General features: G+C 42.7%; 1 protein-coding gene across 1 annotated transcript in view; it reads left to right on the top strand.

Annotated features, from left to right (window-relative positions):
- POLQ (DNA polymerase theta) overlaps window positions 1-18412 on the top strand; it is a 444612-nt gene that overhangs the window by 318203 nt on the left and 107997 nt on the right. The window contains exon 23 of the mRNA XM_053705140.1: window positions 710-845. Coding sequence (XP_053561115.1) covers window positions 710-845 — 136 coding nt within the window. The remainder of the gene's footprint in view (window positions 1-709; window positions 846-18412) is intronic.

Genomic DNA, 18412 nt, shown 5'->3' with positions numbered 1-18412 from the left:
ATTTATGCTTACCTGATAAATTTATTTCTCTTGTAGTGTATCCAGTCCACGGCCCGCCCTGTCCTTTTAAGGCAGGTCTAAATTTTAATTAAACTACAGTCACCACTGCACCCTATGGTTTCTCCTTTCTCGTCTTGTTTCGGTCGAATGACTGGATATGGCAGTGAGGGGAGGAGCTATATAGCAGCTCTGCTGTGGGTGATCCTCTTGCAACTTCCTGTTGGGAAGGAGAATATCCCACAAGTAATGGATGATCCGTGGACTGGATACACTACAAGAGAAATACATTTATCAGGTAAGCATAAATTATGTTTTATGTAAGAACTTACCTTTTAAATTAATTACTTTCATATTGGCAAGAGTCCATGAGGCCCACCCTTTTTATGGTGGTTATGTATTTTTTTGTATAAAAACACAATTATAGTTCCTCTTTTTGTATGATTTTCTACTCCTTTTGTTATCACCTCACTACTTGGCTATTCGTTAAACTGAGTTGTGGGTGTGGTGGGAGGTGTATTTATAGGCATTTTGATGTTTGGGAAACTTTGCCCCCTCCTGATAGGAATGTATATCCCATACGTCACTAGCTCATGGACTCTTGCCTATATGAAATAAATTATTTATCAGGTAAGTTCTTACATAAATTGTTATTCAGCTTTGCATTCTTATGTAGCGAGCATTGTAGATTAAATTTTTTGTTTTGTTACAGGCCGTGTGAGTTTCACAGAACCAAATATCCAGAATGTACCCAAAGACTTTGAGATTGAAATGCCACGCTTGGTTGGCGAGAGCCCTCCTTCCCAAGGCCCTGGTACCAAAGTATGTGGCTTTCTTGGTCGGAGCAGGTAAGCTACAGAGATGATTGTGACAAACTGTAGACTACAAGATCAATAACTCAGCCATATTAATAAATTAATAAAAAGATATATCCAAGGTATCTAAACTTGGGAAAAGCAGGCGCACATAAATATACAATCAACATTATAAGTCCAATTAAAAGTCTCTCCCACCACAAGAAAGCCTCTAGCTTGTCCCATTCAACAATCTTAAAGCTTGGCACACTGGATACTCTTCGTATTTATTGACCATATCAATCTGCAACACAAGAACACAAAAGAAGGCACCACCTAGTGCAGCATAGATATAGTCCTTTTTAGATTTAGTGTGTTAGGTTCTTGGCATCACTATAGGGTGATATCTATTATACTTGTTTTAGTATTAGTAAAGAACCACTATTGGTAAGAGGTGACATCACTAATGACTCATTTGATCATGTGCTGCTGGATTCTCAGTGCGGTTTTGCAATAGTTTGAAAAATGTGGTAGACGCCACCTTGGTTAAAAACTAGTAAGTATGATAAAGATATGTATTAAGTTTTATCCTGGTTGTTGGCATTAAGATGTAAGCAATGTTCTGGGATTTTAATGGCCATTTGAGATTTAACGAGAGGACAGAGTTCAGGAAGAAACCTGCAAATTCGACCGGATTGGCTAAGGTAAAAAACGAATAACATTAGCGGTATTATCCGCTCACGGACAAAAAAGTCTGCCATTACCGAAGATTCTCATTGCATGTTTATGGATACATACTAATAACCAGACTTTTGTATACCTGCCAATAGTTGTTTTTGGTTTTTTCCTTCTTTGACATTTGAGCTGCATTTTTATAATTTTTTATTATTCATCTATTGAGGAACTTTATTGATTTTTATCTGGCCTAACCCTCTTTAGTGAGAATTTTTTTATGGTAATTTCCATCCAGTCATTACTATAATCTTTTATAGGGAAACGTCCCTCATCCTTTTGGCACATAATAATTATGTTTTAAACTGTGTTCTAATAAATTATCATAGATTTTGCTTCTTTTGAACTTTTTATTTATTTCCTATGACATGGAGAGTCCACAACATCATTCCAATTACTAGTGGGATATTCAACTCCTGGCCAGCAGGAGGAGGCAAAGAGCACCCCCCATCAAAACTGTTAAGTGTAACTGCCTTACCCATAAACCTCAGTCATTCTCTTTGCTTCTGTCAATGGAGGTTGTGCGAAGTTAGTGTCTGAGGAATGTAATCCCTTTTCCTGCAAGTAAGGATTGGGGTCTAGCTGTGTCCACGTCAATCTCTCTAGTAAGCGTAGTGGTGGCTTTTAGAAGTTAAGTTTTTTGGCTTACTTTTAACACTTTGCTACCCCTTTGTGGAAAGCCAGAGTTGGTTACTCGGTTCTTTATTTTCCTACAGGTCCATGACAGGGAGCGTAGTGCCTGTCACACCTTGAGGATCAGCATCTCTTATACGATCTAAGGTAAGTGCGTTTGTCTTCTAGGTAATGAAGGGCAGCAGCACTTATGGGGTTAATCATCCTCCAGATTGTTATTTTACAAGATAATAATACTTGTTTAACTTAAGGATTCATATGGGCACATTTTATTGGCATTTTTCTAAAGGGGATAAGTTATTCCTAATTTGGAGAAAGAGGCAAAGTTCTCTCAATGGGCTGGGACAGAGATATTTTTTTCATTAGAGACATGTGTAAAAGGATCAGAAGGGTTAAGGCTGGTGAGCCAAAGTATTATTTTTACTTGCGCTGTACCAAGGAAGAGTTGCTTTGTGTATTAAACATTTAGGCATTTTTTTTATAGACCGTTGATTTTAACTGACGCCTTTTTCTTTCTACAGAGAAGTTGTTGCACCATTTCCTTTTAGTCAGGTCACGTGACACCCACACTTCCGATTTAGTGCAGCTGTGCTGTTGCGACCGGACTGATTCAAGTGGAAGCTGCATTTGGTTTTATCAGATCGTATTGCTGAGCAAGTCAGACTCTATTCCTATTGCTAGTGGGGTATTTCTTTGCTGCTAGGTACCTCAGGCAATCAGGTATTTTTGATATTAAAGTTTTTTCTTAACCTTTATTTAATTTTAAAGCTTTTTACTTTTCTGTCATATGCAATCTGTGTTATTTTTTACCTAGGGTGTCAAATGACATTTTGATTTTTTACATTTAATAAAATTTTAAAGCATATGATTTTTGTACCTCATTGTCTATTACTTGTGGGAAATATTAGCTATGGACTTAGAACAGGATCAGTCCAGCTTCATGGATAAATGTTTACTTTGGATTGTTTTGCCTGTGCAATTTTGTTCTTGTTTATCTAAGACTTTAAAATTTAAAGACAAATTACTCCCTTCTGAACCTAATGTCTCTCAGGATAATGCTGTGCGTGATATTCCTCGGCTTTCTCCTCAACCGTCCCAAGCCTTGTTTCTCATACTGTGCCTTCTGTGTCCTCTCATTCACCTAGGGGTGTTTATTTACCTGTGGATTTTGCAGGTTTCTTCTGCAGTAACAGCGGCTTTGTCAGCTTTCCCTTCATTGGGTAAGCGTAAGTGAAAATCTAAACACTTGCCTAATGCTAAGGTTTCTGATTCTAGAACTGCATTAGCCACTCTTACTCAGATGTCTGATGATGAGAATACTTCAGTAGCTTCTGAAGGTGAGATTTCACACTTTAGCAGAAAAATCTTCAGAATCTGAAGTTAATTTTATATTTAAGCTTGAGCACCTCCTATTACTTTAGAAGGAGGTTCTAGCTACTTTAAACAACTCTGAACCAGTGGTTGCTATCAACCCCACAAAGTCCTCAAAATTGGATAGAGTCTATGATTCACAATTTTCTGGGGAGGTTTTTCTTGTACCAAGGAAGATGTCTGAAATGATTGCTCAGGAATGGGACAAACCAGGGGTTCCTTTTTTCCCTTCACCTGTTTTTAAGAAAATGTTTCCTGTGGCTGACTCTATTCGTAACTCATGGTGTACTGTTCCTAAAGTAGAAGGAGCTATTTCTACTCTACTACCATTCCTATAGAGGATAGTTGCTCTTTTAAGGATCCAATAGACAAAAAGCTAGAGGCTTATTTAAAAAAAGATGTATGTCCATCAAGGGTTACAGTGGCAACCAGCAGTGAGTATTGCTACGATTGCAGGTGCTGCATCTTATTGGTGTGATGCCCTATCTGATCTTATTACAGAGGAAACTACTGTAGAGAAAATACAGGATAGGATCAAAGCTCTTAAATTGGCCAACACTTTTATCTGTGATGCCAATATGCAGATAATTCGTCTGGGAGTTAAGATGTCTAGCTTCACATTTCTAGCTCGCAGGGCTCTGTGGTTAAAATCTTGGTCGGCTGATGTCTCTTCTAAGGCCAAGCTTTTGGCTTTGCCTTACAAGGGAAAGACTTTGTTTGGACCTGGTCTGACAAAGATCATTTAAGAGATTACTGATGGAAAGGGATCTTTCCTACCTCAGTATAAGAAGAACAGACCTAGAGGTAGTCATAGACTTTTTCGTTCCTATCGTAACTTTAAGGGACAAAAGTCCTCCTCTTCCTCATCTAAACCAGATTAACCCAGTTCTTCTTGGAAATCCAACCAGCCCTGGAAGAAGGGAAAACAATACAGGATGCCTTCTACTGACTCTAAATTAGCATGAAGGTTCTGTCCAAGATTCCTGTGCGGGGCAGGTTTTCTCTTTTTCGTCAAGCCTGGATATGCGATGTCCCAGACCCTTGGGTGGTGGACATAGCATCTCAGGGTTACAGAATGGGATTCAAGTCTTGCGCTCCCAGGGGCAGATCTCTCCTGTCAAGACTTTCCTCAAACCAAATAAAGAAGGAAGCCTTCTTAAACTGTTTAAAATACCTATTCTCTTGAAGTTATTGTTCCTGTCCTTTTAGCAGAACAGGGTCTAGGTTTTTACCCAAATCTATTTGTGGTTCCCAAAAAGGAGGGAACTTTTCGGCCCATTTTAGACCTCAAGTGTTTAAACAGATTCCTCAGGGTTCCGTCCTTCAAGATGTTAACTATTCGTTCCATTCTCCCTTTGGTACAGGAAGGTCAGTTTATGACGTCCATAGACCTGAAGGACGCATCCCTTCATGTTCCTATACACAAGGAACACCATCAGTATCTGAGCTTTGCCTTTCTGGACAAACACTTCCAATTTGTGCACTTCCTTTTGGTCTGGCCACGGCTCCCAGAATATTCACAAAGGTTTTGGGGGCGCTTTTGGCTGTGATCAGATCCTAGGGAATTGCTGAATGTGCCTTATCTAGATGACATCTTAGTTCAGCCGTCATCTTTTCAACTAGCCCAATCTCATACAGAGATGCTGTTGTCTTTTCTACGTTTCCATGGGTGGAAGGTGAATTGGGAAAAAGTTCTCTCATTCCATCTACCAAAGTGTGTTTCCTAGGAACTTTAATAGAAACTGGGTGTCACAGGAACATCTGTCTCAGGGCAATTGCTTTCTGAGACCTTCCTGGGAAATTGTGACTCTGGACGCCAGCCTGTCTGGTTGGGGTGCTGTTTGGGGCCCTCTAAAGCTCAGGGCCTGCGGTCTCGGGAGGAGTCCTCTCTTCCCATAAACATTTTGGAGTTGAGAGCTATCTTCAATGCCCTATTAGAGTGGCCTCAACTGGCGTTGGTCCGGTTTAAAAGATTTCAATTGGACAACATCACCTCAGTAGCTTACATCAACCACCAGGGAGGAACTCAGAGTTCCTTAGCCATGAAGGAGGTGATTCGAACTCTGCTGTGGGCAGAGGCCCCCAGTTGTCTCCTATCTGCCATCCCCATTCCAGGAGTGGACAATTGGGAGGCAGATTTTCTGAGTAGGCAGACTTTTCATCCAGGGGAGTAGACTCTCCATACGGATGTGTTTTCTCAGATAACCCTCAAGTGGGGGGTTCCTGAGTTGGATCTAATGACGTCTTGCCAAAACGCCAAGGTTCCAAAGTATGGTTCAAGGTCGAGATCGCTTTTCTGATAGATGCTCTAGCGGTTCCTTGGAGGTTTTCTCTGGCATATCTGATTCCTCCATTTGCTCTCCTTCCAAGAGTCATTGCTCGTATCAAACAGGAGAGAGCATCGTGATCCTAATAGCTCCTGCATGGCCTCACAGGATATGGTTCACGCATCTGGTGTGATCCGGAGGATGTCTTCTCTACCTCCTTGGAAGTTATCTCTGAGGAAAGACCTTCTGCTTCAGGGTCCTTTCCTCCATCCAAACCAAGATTCTCTGAAGCTAGCTGCGTGGAGATTGAATGCCTAGTTCTGTCTAAGCGTGTTTTTTCTGAATATGTCATTGATACTATGATTCAAGCTCGGAAGCCGGTTACTCGCAAGATTTACCATAAGATATGGCATAAATATCTTTATTGGTTTGATTCTAAGGGGTTCTCCTGGAAGCCAGGTGAGGATTCCCCGGATTTTGTCTTTTCTTCAGGGTGGACTGGATAAGGGTTTATCAGTCAGTTCTCTAAAGGGTCAGATTTTAGCATTATCTAGCCTTTTGCACAAACTTCTGGCTGATCTACCAGATGTTCAAGCCTTTGTACAGACCCTGGCTAGAATCAGGCCGGTGTTTTAAACCTCTTGCTCCTCCATGGAGTCTTAATTTAGTTCTTAAGGTTTTACAGCAGGCTCCGTTTGAGCCTATGCATGTTGTTAATATAAAACTTTTATCCTGGAAGGTTTTGTTTCTTATGGTCATTTCTTTAGCTCGCAGAGTGTCTGAGCTTTCAGCTCTGTAGTGTGATTCCCCCTACCTTATTTTTCATGCTGATAAAGCGGTCCTTCGTACTAAAATGGGGTTACTTCCTAAGGTAGTATCGGATCGAAACATTAATCAGGAAATTGTTGTTCCTTCTATTTCTCCTAATCCTTCTTCTCAAAAGGAACATCTTTTGCATAACTTGGATATTGTGTGGGCTCTAAAGTTTTACATACAAGCTACTAAAGATTTTAGGCAATCTTCTGCCCTATTTGTTGTTTTCTCTGGTAAACCTAAGGGTCAGAAGGCCACTTCCACTACTATGTCTCTCTGGTTGAGAAGTTTGATTCATTTGGCTTATTAGACTGCTGGACAACAGCCTCTTGAGAGAATTATGGCTCATTCCACTAGGGCTGTATCCTCTTCTTGGGCTTTCAAAAATGAAGCTTCTGTGGAACTGATTTGCAAGGTGACAACATGGTCCTCTCTGCATACTTTTTTCAAATTCTACAAATTTGATACTTTTGCCTTGGCTGAGGCTTCTTTTGGGAGAAAGGTTCTTCAAGTGGTGGTGCCTTCTGTTTAGGTGGTCCTGCCTTTTTTTCTCCCTCCCTGTTCATTCCGTGTCTTCTAGCTTGGGTATTGATTCCCACTAGTAATTGGAATGACTTTGTGGACTCTCCATGTCATAGGAAAGAAAACAAAATTTATGCTTACCTGATGATAAATTTCTTTCTTTCCAGACATAAAGAGCCCACGACCCCACCCTTTTTTAATTATAATTCAGCAGTTTTTTGTGTGTAAACTTCAGGCACCTTTTCACCCTTGTGTTTCTTTCTTTCTATTTCCTTCGGCTGAATGACTGTGGGTTATGGGTAAGGCAGTTACACTTAACAACTTTGCTGTGGTGCTCTTTGCCTCCTGCTGGCCAGGAGTTGAATATCCCACTAGTAATTGGAATGACGTTGTGGACTCTCCATGTCCGGAAAGAAAGAAATTCATCAGGTAAGCATACATTTTTGTTTTCCATCTTAATGGGAGGAGAGTCCACTGCTTCATTCATTACTTGTGAGAATTAAGAACCTGGCTACCAGGATGAGGCAAAGACACCCCAGCCAAAGACTTAAATACCTCCTTTCATCCCCCAGTCATTCTTTGCCTTTTGTCACAGGAGGTTGGCAGAGAAGTGTCGGAACATCGGAGTAGTCTCTTATGGAGGGTAGTATTCTTCGAAATGGGACTGGAGTTTTAAGTAGTCCTGTCAGCCTCTCAGTGAGAGCATGGATGAATATTAGAGTCCGGAGAGGCAGGGAGAGTCTTTTTGCGAAACCATCCCGACTCGGATTAACAGCTCCACAAGCAATCAGTTTTGACAAGTTTCTCTGCCTGCTTTTCTGCTCTCAAATCCATGTCAGGAGCGATGCTATTACCCTGTCACACTTGAAAGGCCGTGTTCCTGATCCACGGCATAGATTCTGGTAAGATCGTTTAATTTATACACATATGATAATGTAAGAAGACAGGGTCACAGTGTGGCTCCTTTATCCGTGTAGAATCAAGGGTAATATCCTCGGAAGGGGGTTATTGAACAGGGGGGGGATTTGTGCATAATATTATTTATTGTGTTTTAATGCTGCGTCATGTGTGAGACGAGGCTCTATCTGTGTGTAAACAGTCAGTTTCTTAGCGTGAGATTGACGTGGGCCCTTTTTTGGAGCGTTTTCTCTGTAGTGCAGGGGCGGTCCTGCATGGCACTCAGTGTGACTGGGTGTGGCCTCTTTAACTTCCTCTTTCTTAATCGGCGGTTGTAGGAGACCAAGCTGTTTCTTTGTGGTCCGGGTCATAGGAGGTGGTGAATGCCCCGGCAATTGGGATATAAAGGTGCCATTTAATTCTATCTATTCCGTAATAAAGGCGCAAGCTATGGAGGACTCTGATATGTTAGAGGGTACTCCCCCTTTAATTAAACCTTATAACTGTGTCTATTGTGAGTAGGTTCTGGTTGATCCACCTGCTCAAGAATAAGATATTTAGTACAACTGAGCCGTCCACCGCTGAGGGTTCGCTGATCAGTTAGAAACAGCGGTTTCTGCGGCCTTCAATGCCTTACCACGCCCTGATAAGCGCAAGCGAAAGGTGAAACATAGCTATCCGTCACAGGGGTCATCTACTCTGCTGGATGTCTTTGACAGATTATCGGCTGATGAGGACGTCTATGCCTCTTTGGAGGACGTTTTTTCTGGGTCAGAATCGGAGGACGGGGTGGTGCCTCAGACTTTCCCGGTCCCCATTAAAATTGAGAAAATTGGTTCGTCATTTTCCCCCTCTACTTCTTTTAAAAAACTGTTCCCCGATCCGGACTCACAGCTTGAGATGTGGGTCGGCCATTCTTAAGGTGGATGGTGCTATCTCCACGCTCGCTAAGAGAACGAATATCCCGCTCGAGGATAGCTCTTCGTTCAAGGACACTATGGATAAAAAATTGGTCCATGTTGAGAAAGATGTTCCAACTTGCTGCGGTGACTGGTGCAGCTACTTATTGGTGTGACGTTCTGTCAGCTATGGTCGAGGTGGAGACTCCCCTCGAGGAGATACAGGAACAAATTAGGGCCTTAAGGGTAGCTCATTCATTCATCTGTGATGCAAATATGCAGATTATTCGCTTGAATGCCAAAACATCAGGTTTTTCTGTTTTAGCCCATGAGGGCTCTGTGGTTAAAGTCGTGGTCGGCTGACATGACTTCCAAGTCTAGATTACTTTCCCTCCCATTTAAAGGGAAGGTTCTTTTTGGTCCAGGCCTGGACTCTTCATATCCACGGTCACGGGTGGCAAGGGTGCCTTCCTGCCACAGGATAAGAAGAATAAGCCCAAGGGGTCTACTTTTCATCCCTTTCGTTTGGACAAGTCTCATTGCCAGCAGACTGCCGCGAAGACAGAACAGTCCAAGGGTTCTTGGAAGCAAGCTAACTCCTGGAACAAAACCAAGCCGAGCAAGAAGCCAGCCGAGACAAAATCGGCATAAAGGGGCAGCCCCCGATCCGTCTCTGGATCGCGTAGGGGGCAGATTTCTCTTTGTGCGGAGGCCTGGATAAGAGACGTTCAGGACCCTTGGGTTCTGGAGGTCGAAGCCAGGGTTACAGGATAGGGTTCAAGACTCATCCGCCCAGAGGCAGATTCCTCCTGTCAAATATGTCATCAAGTCCAGAGAAGAGAGACGCCTTCCTAGGATGTGTGAGGGATCTCTCCTCTCAGCAACTCTAGCAGAAAGAGGTCTGGATTATTCAAACCTTTTCTATATACTACTATAGATTTGAAGGATGCTTACTTTCACGTACCAATCCAAAAGGATCACTGCAGGTTCCTAAGATTCGCTTTCCTGGACCAACACTTCCAGTTTGTGGCCCTACCGTTTGGTCTGGCGACTGCCCTAGAGTCTTTACGAAGGTCCTGGGAGCGCTTCTCGCGATAGCGAGAGCCAGAGGTATTGCAGTTGCTACTTATTTGGACAATATCCTGGTCCAGGCTCTGTCCTGCAGTCTAACGGTGGAGCACTTAAGGGCTCTTCTCCTTCTCCTTCGATCCCACGGATGGAAGATAAACGAAGGAAAGAGTTCCTTGGTCCCAAGCAACAGGGTGGAATTCCTGGGTACAATAATAGATTCTTTATCCATGAAGATATTCTTGACAGATCAGAGACGTTGCAAGAATGTGTCCAACTGTCTTGCCCTTCAGACCTCATCAAGGACATCTGTGGCCAGGGGTGTGGAGGTGATTGGGCTAATGGTATCCAGTATAGATGTCATTCCATATGCCAGGTTCCATCTCAGACCTATTAGGTTGTTTGTTGAGACAATGGAACGGCAATCACTCAGATCTATCACATCCGTCAGAGACAGCTGTCCCAGGGGAAATCCTTCTTGAGACCATCCTAGGAGATTGTGACCATGGACGCAAGTCTATCCGGATGGGGAGCTGTTTTTGGTGCCAGAATGGCACAGGGCAGGTGGACTCGAGAGGAATTGAGTCTACCGATAAATATTCTGGAACTTCGAGTGATATTCATCGGGTGAACAGATCGGGCAACAGATGGGGGACGCCAGAAATAGACCTCATGGTGTCCAAACTCAACTGCAAGCTACCCAGATGTGGGTCGCGGTCCAGAGATCCCCAGGCAGAGCTGATAGATGCATTAACGGTGCCCTGGGAGTTCAACCTACTTTACATGTTTCCACCATTGTCTCTTCTTCCTCAAGTAGTGGCCCGCATAAAGCAGGAGCAAGCTTCAGCTATTCTGATTGCTACGTTGTGGCCGCGGAGGATGTGGTTTGCGGATCTGGTGGGGATGTCATCGTCTCCTCCATGGAGGTTACCTTGTCGCAGAGATCTGCTGGTTCACGGTCCTTTTCTACACCAAAATCTCTATTCTCTGAGGCTGACTGTGTGGAGATTGAACGTCTAGTCTTAGCCAAGAGAGGATTTTCTGAGAGAGTGATTGATACTCTCATTCAGGCCAGGAAGCCGGTCACTCGTGCATCTGTCATAAGGTGTGGAGGACCTACTTGTCCTGGTGTGAGGAACGGTGATATTCCTGGCACAAGGTTTAGGGTATCCAGGATTTTTGCTTTTCTCCAGGACGGTCTGGATAAGGGTCTTGCCGCCAGTTCCTTAAAGGGACAGATTTCGGCTTTATCTGTACTGTTACACAAGAAGCTAGCAGAGCTTCCTGACATTCAGTCCTTTGTTCAGGATATGTCTAGGATCAGACCTGTCTTTAGAAATTCTGCTCCTCCTTGTAGCTTAAACTTGGTTCTTAAAGTGAAGGTCCGTTTTGATGAATTAGTGCCCGGTTTTTAATAAACAGATTAAAAACAAGGGCACTTAAATTCATCAAAATTGACATTTCACGGTTTTCTTCAAAAACGTACCTTTTAATCCTGAATGCCGCTCCAGCGATTCCTCGGCCGTCGGAAGCCTCTGCAGACGTCAGAAATGACGACTCAGGCTTCCTCCAATCACAGCTTCCCCCCCGGGGGAATTTTGGCATGATGCAATGCTGTGATTGGAGGAAGCCGGATTCGTCATTTTGGACCCGCGAAGGTGGCTTGCGACGGGCAGAGGAATTGCTGGAGCTGCTGTCAGGATTAAAAGGTAAGTTTTTGAAGAAAACAGTGAAATGTCAGTTTTGATGAATTAAAGTGCCCTTGTTTTTTAATAGGTTTATTAAAAACTGGACACTAATTCATCAAAATGGACCTTCACTTTAAGGCTCCGTTTGAGCCTATGCATGCACTTGACATTAAACTTCTTTCCTGGAAAGTCTTATTCCTACTGGCGATTGCATCTGCTTACAGAGTCTCTGACTTGGTGGCCTTGCATTGTGAGCCTCCTTACCTGTTTTTTCACACTGATAAGGCTGTTCTTCGCACTGGATTGGGATTTCTTCCCAAGCTTGTGTCGAATAGTAACTTTAATCAGGAAATAGTAGTTCCCTCTTTGTGTCCTAATCCTCCTCCTTCAAAGGAAAGGTTGCTTCACAATTTGTAAGTGGTTCGGGCCTTGAAGTTTTTTCTCTTTAGGCCACGAAGAAGTTCAGACAGACTTCGTCTTTATTTGTTGTGTATTTGGGGGAAGCGCAGGGGGCAGAGGGCCTCTTCCACTTCATTGTCCTTTTGGTTGAGGAGCATGATCCGCCTGGCCTATGAGACAGCGGGACAGAAGCCTCCTCAGAGGATTACGGCTCACTCAACTAGGGCCATGGCCTCTTCTTCGGCCTTTAAGAACAAGGTTTCTATGGAACAGATTTGTAAGGCGGCTACTTGGTCTTCTTTACATACTTTTGCAAAATTTTACAAATTTGATGTTTTTGGGAAAAAGGTTCTGCAGGCTGTGGTGCCCTCAGTTTAGGGTCCATCTCCTTTTGCCCTCCCGTTTTTTTTTTAATTCAGTGTCCTCTAGAGCTTTTGTATTTGTTCCCACAAGTAATGAATGAAGCAGTGGACTCTCCTCCCATTAAGATGGAAAACATTAATTATGCTTACCTGATAATTTAATTTCCATCTGTGAGTGGAGAGTCCACTGCTCCCGCCCGTTTCACTGGTGGGCAGACCTAAATTTAATTTTATTCTTTTGGCACCATTTATACACTGATATTTCTCCTTCTGTTCCTTGTTCCCTTGGCAGAATGACTGGAGGATGAGGGGAGTGGGAGAGTGTTTGTCCTCGAGCGCAGTCTCTACTGCGCATGACAGCTTCGTACAAACACACTTGGCCTTTTATTATATTGGATAGCCGCTGTGTGTCAGGTACATTAATATGATTCATTACCTTGGGTGCGTGACACAGGAGTTACTAAAGGCCGTGCTAAATAAGAAAATTATTTCTTATTAAAGAAAAAAAAATGTTTTGAGAGCAATTTTTTTTCAGTCATTACCTGCTACAGAAGAGCATTTGTTTTATATCCTTAAACATAAATGTGTTCCTCTAACCTAACACAGATTTTCGTTCAGTAGTGACAGATGCCCTTGTGTGCTTCACAGAATTAGGTCCGATTATTATTATTTATATTTGTCTTTGCAACTTGTACCAAACAAAAAAAAAGACAAAGGAACTATCATATACAATAATCACAGTGTAACCTCTTCATCTGTAGATTACACATTATTCTCAGGGGGCGCTATATACACTGCAGGCCAGAGACCTATACATATACAATAACCACAGTGTAACCTTCATCTGTCGATTACACATTCTCAGGGAGCTATATACACTGCAGGCCAGAGACCTATACATATACAATAGCCACAGTGTAACCTTCATCTGTAGATTACACATTATTCTCAGGGAGCTATATACACTGCAGGCCAGAGACCTATACATATACAATAACCACAGTGTAACCTCTTCATCTGTAGGTTACACATTATTCTCAGGAGCGCTATATATACTGCAGGCCAGAGACCTATACATATACAATAGCCATAGTGTAACCTTCATCTGTAGATTACACATTATTTCTCTTGTAAGGTGTATCCAGTCCACGGATCTTCTATTACTTGTGGGATATTCTCCTTCCCAACAGGAAGCTGCAAGAGGATCACCCACAGCAGAGCTGTCTATATAGCTCCTCCTCTAACTGCCACTCCCAGTCATTCTCTTGCAGCTCTCGACAAGAAAGGAAGTAGCTAGAGAGATGTGGTGTTTTTATTTAGTTTATCTTCAATCAAAAGTTTGTTATTTTCAAATGGTACCGGAGTTGTACTATTTTAGCGTATGAGTTGAGATTTCCACTGGCGCTTAAGGATTAAGCTAGGATTTATACTACCATCATTTGTGTGACTTATCTAAGTGACTCTGAATTTTATTCTAATCAATTCAACAAAAGTAAAGAGACAATTGTGTCTGTGGGTTTCATGCAACGAATTATAGGATATATGTCCTAGTATGGACTAATATATGATATTTCTAATTATAATAAAAAGAATAAATAAAAAATAGTAGTGTCTGTGATTTTAGATAGATTGGAAAGTGTCCGTGATGAGTGTCTAATCTTTTCTTTGAATGGAATATTGTGAGATTAATAATGTAAGTAGCGCTTGTAACGATAAATACTAACAGTAAAAAATAATGGATAGAACTTTGTCCGTAAATAAAGTAGATAATGTATGTATATAAAAAAGTTTTAATGATCTATATTGACTATCAACAATTCAATATATAACAATATGATTCATAAAAATAGTAGCAAATCCAACAAATAAAAACAAATAAAACAAGGGACGTCTCCCTATAGGAATTTCGGTAGGTCAAACTGACCTAACAAATGGATGGTATTTAAATATAACTCGAAAAACAAAATGTCACCTTGTGTAAGGAGAGGTTATTAGCAAGCTGTAAGGTACCTTACAAATCTCTGTTTGGAATCGTGTATGAGTCGATGTATAAGCTTCTATGAGCGTCCTTCTCCGTTCCGCTCCTTCGCGGCTTAATATGACAAGCCTCCATTTCTGATTGGTGGTTAAGGTCACACCTCTCTTAGGATAGGCTGTGACGGTGCACGCTGGATGTTTGGCGTGTTTAGATGTAGGTGATCCTTTTCAAGCTGTTTGAACTTGCAGCTGTTAAAAACTTTTCTCTTGTTAAGTGTATTCAGTCCACGGGTCATCCATTACTTATGGGATATATTCCCTTCCCAAAAGGAAGTTGCAAGAGGATCACACAAAGCAGAGCTGCTATATAGCTCCTCCCCTCACATGTCATATCCAGTCATTCTCTTGCAACCCTCAACATAGTAGGAGGTCGTGAGAGGAGTGTGGTGTTTTATACTTAATTATTTCTTCAATCAAAAGTTTATTTTTAAATGGCACCGGAGTGTGCTGTTTTTCTCAGGCAGTATTTGGAAGAAGAATCTGCCTGCGTTTTCTATGATCTCAGCAGAAGTAACTAAGATCCACTGGCTGTTCTCGCAAATTCTGAGGAGTGAGGTAACTTCAGAAAGGGAATAGCGTGCGGGGTCTCCTGCAAATGAGGTATGTGCAGTAAAATATTTTTCTAAGGAATGGAATTGACTAAGAAAATACTGTTTATACCGAAGTAATGTAAGTACAGCCTTAAATGCAGTGGTAGCGACTGGTATCAGGCTGATTAAATGTATGTGCAGTAATGTAATTTTCTAAGGAATGGAATTTGACTAAGAAAATGCTGCTAATACTGAAAGTAATGTAATGAGCCTTAACTGCAGAAGCGACTGGTAGCAGGCTTATAGATAACAATACATACTCTTTAAAAAAGGGATTTTGAAAACGTTTACTGGCATGTTTAATCGTTTTTGTGAGGTACATTGGTGATAAAACTTATAGGGGCATGAATTTTTCCACATGGCTGACTTATATTTCTGCATAGAAACAGTTAACTGAGGTTTCCCACTGCTGTAATAATGAGTGGGAGGGGCCTATTTTAGCGCTTTTTTTGCGCAGTAAAAATTCAGTCACAGTCTTCCTGCTTCTTCCTGCATGACCCAGGACGTCTCTAGAGAGCTCAGAGGTTTTCAAAAGTCTTTTTGAGGGAGGTAATCAGTCACAGCAGACCTGTGACAGTGTGTTTGACTGTGTTAAAAAACGTTCATTTGCATATTGACTATCCGTTTTTGGGTATTAAGGGGTTAATCATCCATTTGCTAGTGGGTGCAATGCTCTGCTAAACTAATATATTTACTGTGAATATTTGGTTGCTGTAACAGATTTAGTTCATTGTTATTTCAACTGTGACAATTTTTTTGTGCTTCTTAAAGGCGCAGTAACGTTTTATTTAGAGCTTGTAAATTTATTTCAAAGTGTTTTCCAAGCTTGCTAGTCTCATTGCTAGTCTGTTTAAACATGTCTGACACAGATGAATCTGTTTGTTCATTATGTTTGAAGGCCAGTGTGGAGCCCCATAGAAATATGTGTACTAAATGTATTGATTTCACTTTAAATAATAAAGGTCAGTCTTTATCTATAAAAGAATTATCACCAGACGACAAGGGGGAAGTTATGCCGACTAACTCTCCTCACATGTCAGTACCTTCGCCTCCCGCTCAGGAGGCGCGTGATATTGTGGCGCCAAGTACATCAGGGACGCACATACAAATCACTTTACAAGACATGGCCACTATTATGAATAATACCCTGACAGAAGTATTATCTAAATTGCCAGAATTAAGAGGCAAGCGCGATAGCTCTGGGATAAGGACAGAGCGCGCTGGTGCTGTGAGAGCCATGTCTGATACTGCGTCACAGTTTGCAGAACATGAGGAAGGAGAGCTTCATTCTGTGGGTGACGGATCTGATCCAGGGAAACCGGATTCAGACATTTCTAATTTTAAATTTAAACTTGAGAACCTCCGTGTATTGCTAGGGGAGGTTTTAGCGGCTCTGAATGACTGTAATACAGTTGCAATTCCAGAGAAATTATGTAGGCTGGATAGATACAATGCGGTGCCGGTGTGTACTGACGTTTTTCCTATACCTAAAAGGCTTACAGAAATTATAAGGAGTGGGATAGACCTGGTGTGCCCTTTTCCCCACCTCCTATATTTAGGAAAATGTTTCCAATAGACGCCACTACACGGGACTTATGGCAAACGGTCCCCAAGGTGGAGGGAGCAGTTTCTACTTTAGCTAAGCGTACCACTATCCCGGTGGAGGATAGTTGTGCTTTTTCAGATCCAATGGATAAAAAATTAGAAGTTTACCTTAAGAAAATGTTTGTTCAACAAGGTTTTATCTTACAGCCCCTTGCATGCATTGCGCCTGTCACTGCTGCTGCGGCAATCTGGTTTGAGTCTCTAGAAGAGGCCATTCACTCAGCTCCATTGGATGAAATCATGGACAAGCTTAAAGCTCTTAAGCTAGCTAATGCATTTGTTTCTGATGCCATTGTACATTTAACTAAACTAACGGCTAAGAACTCCGGATTCGCCATCCAGGCGCGCAGAGCGCTATGGCTTAAATCCTGGTCAGCTGACGTGACTTCTAAATCTAAATTGCTTAATATTCCTTTCAAGGGGCAAACCTTATGCGGGCCCGGCTTGAAAGAAATTATTGCTGACATTACTGGAGGTAAGGGTCATACCCTTCCTCAGGACAGGGCCAAATCAAAGGCCAAACAGTCTAATTTTCGTGCCTTTCGAAACTTCAAGGCAGGAGCAGCATCAACTTCCTCCGCTCCAAAACAGGAAGGAACTGTTGCTCGTTACAGACAGGCCTGGAAAAATAATCAGTCCTGGAACAAGGGCAAGCAGGCCAGAAAACCTGCTACTGCCCCTAAGACAGCATGAAGGGATTGCCCCCTATCCGGAAACGGATCTAGTGGGGGGCAGACTTTCTCTCTTCCCTGGGCGTTGGAGATCATACCCCAGGGATATCTTCTGGACTTCAAAGCTTCCATCCATCTGTCCAAGGGCATGACCTTTCGCAGGCCAGAGTGGACGATTGTAACAACAGATGCCAGCCTTCTAGGTTGGGGCGCAGTCTGGAACTCACTGAAGGCTCAGGGATCGTGGACTCAGGAGGAGAAACTCCTCCCAATAATTATTCTGGAATTAAGAGCAATATTCAAGGCTCTTCTAGCTTGGCCTCAGTTAGCAACACTGAGGTTCATCAGATTTCAGTCGGACAACATCACGACTGTGGCTTACATCAACCATCAAGGGGGAACCAGGAGTTCCCTAGCGATGTTAGAAGTCTCAAAGATAATTCGCTGGGCAGAGTCTCACTCTTGCCACCTGTCAGCGATCCACATCCCAGGTGTGGAGAACTGGGAGGCGGACTTTCTAAGTCGCCAGACCTTTCATCCGGGGGAGTGGGAACTTCATCCGGAGGTGTTCGCTCAACTGATTCGTTGTTGGGGCAAACCGGAACTGGATCTCATGGCGTCTCGCCAGAACGCCAAGCTTCCTCGTTACGGATCCAAGTCCAGAGACCCGGGAGCGGCGCTGATAGATGCTCTAGCAGCCCCTTGGGTCTTCAACATGGCTTATGTGTTTCCACCATTTCCGCTGCTGCCTCGACTGATCGCCAAGATCAAACAGGAGAGTGCATCGGTGATTCTGATAGCGCCTGCGTGGCCACGCAGGACCTGGTATGCAGACCTAGTGGGCATGTCGTCCTGTCCACCATGGTCTCTACCTCTGAGGCAGGACCTTCTAATACAAGGCCCTTTCAACCATCCAAATCTAATTTCTCTGAGGCTGACTGCATGGAGATTGAACGCTTGATCTTATCCAAGAGTGGCTTCTCAGAGTCCGTTATTGATACTTTAATACAGGCTCGGAAGCCTGTTACCAGAAAAATCTATCATAAGATATGGCGTAAATACTTATA

The sequence above is a fragment of the Bombina bombina genome, chromosome 3 (genome assembly GCF_027579735.1).
Source record: "Bombina bombina isolate aBomBom1 chromosome 3, aBomBom1.pri, whole genome shotgun sequence".
In the NCBI taxonomy this organism is placed as follows: Eukaryota; Metazoa; Chordata; class Amphibia; order Anura; family Bombinatoridae; genus Bombina; species Bombina bombina.
This window is presented reverse-complemented; position numbering and strand designations above follow the sequence as displayed.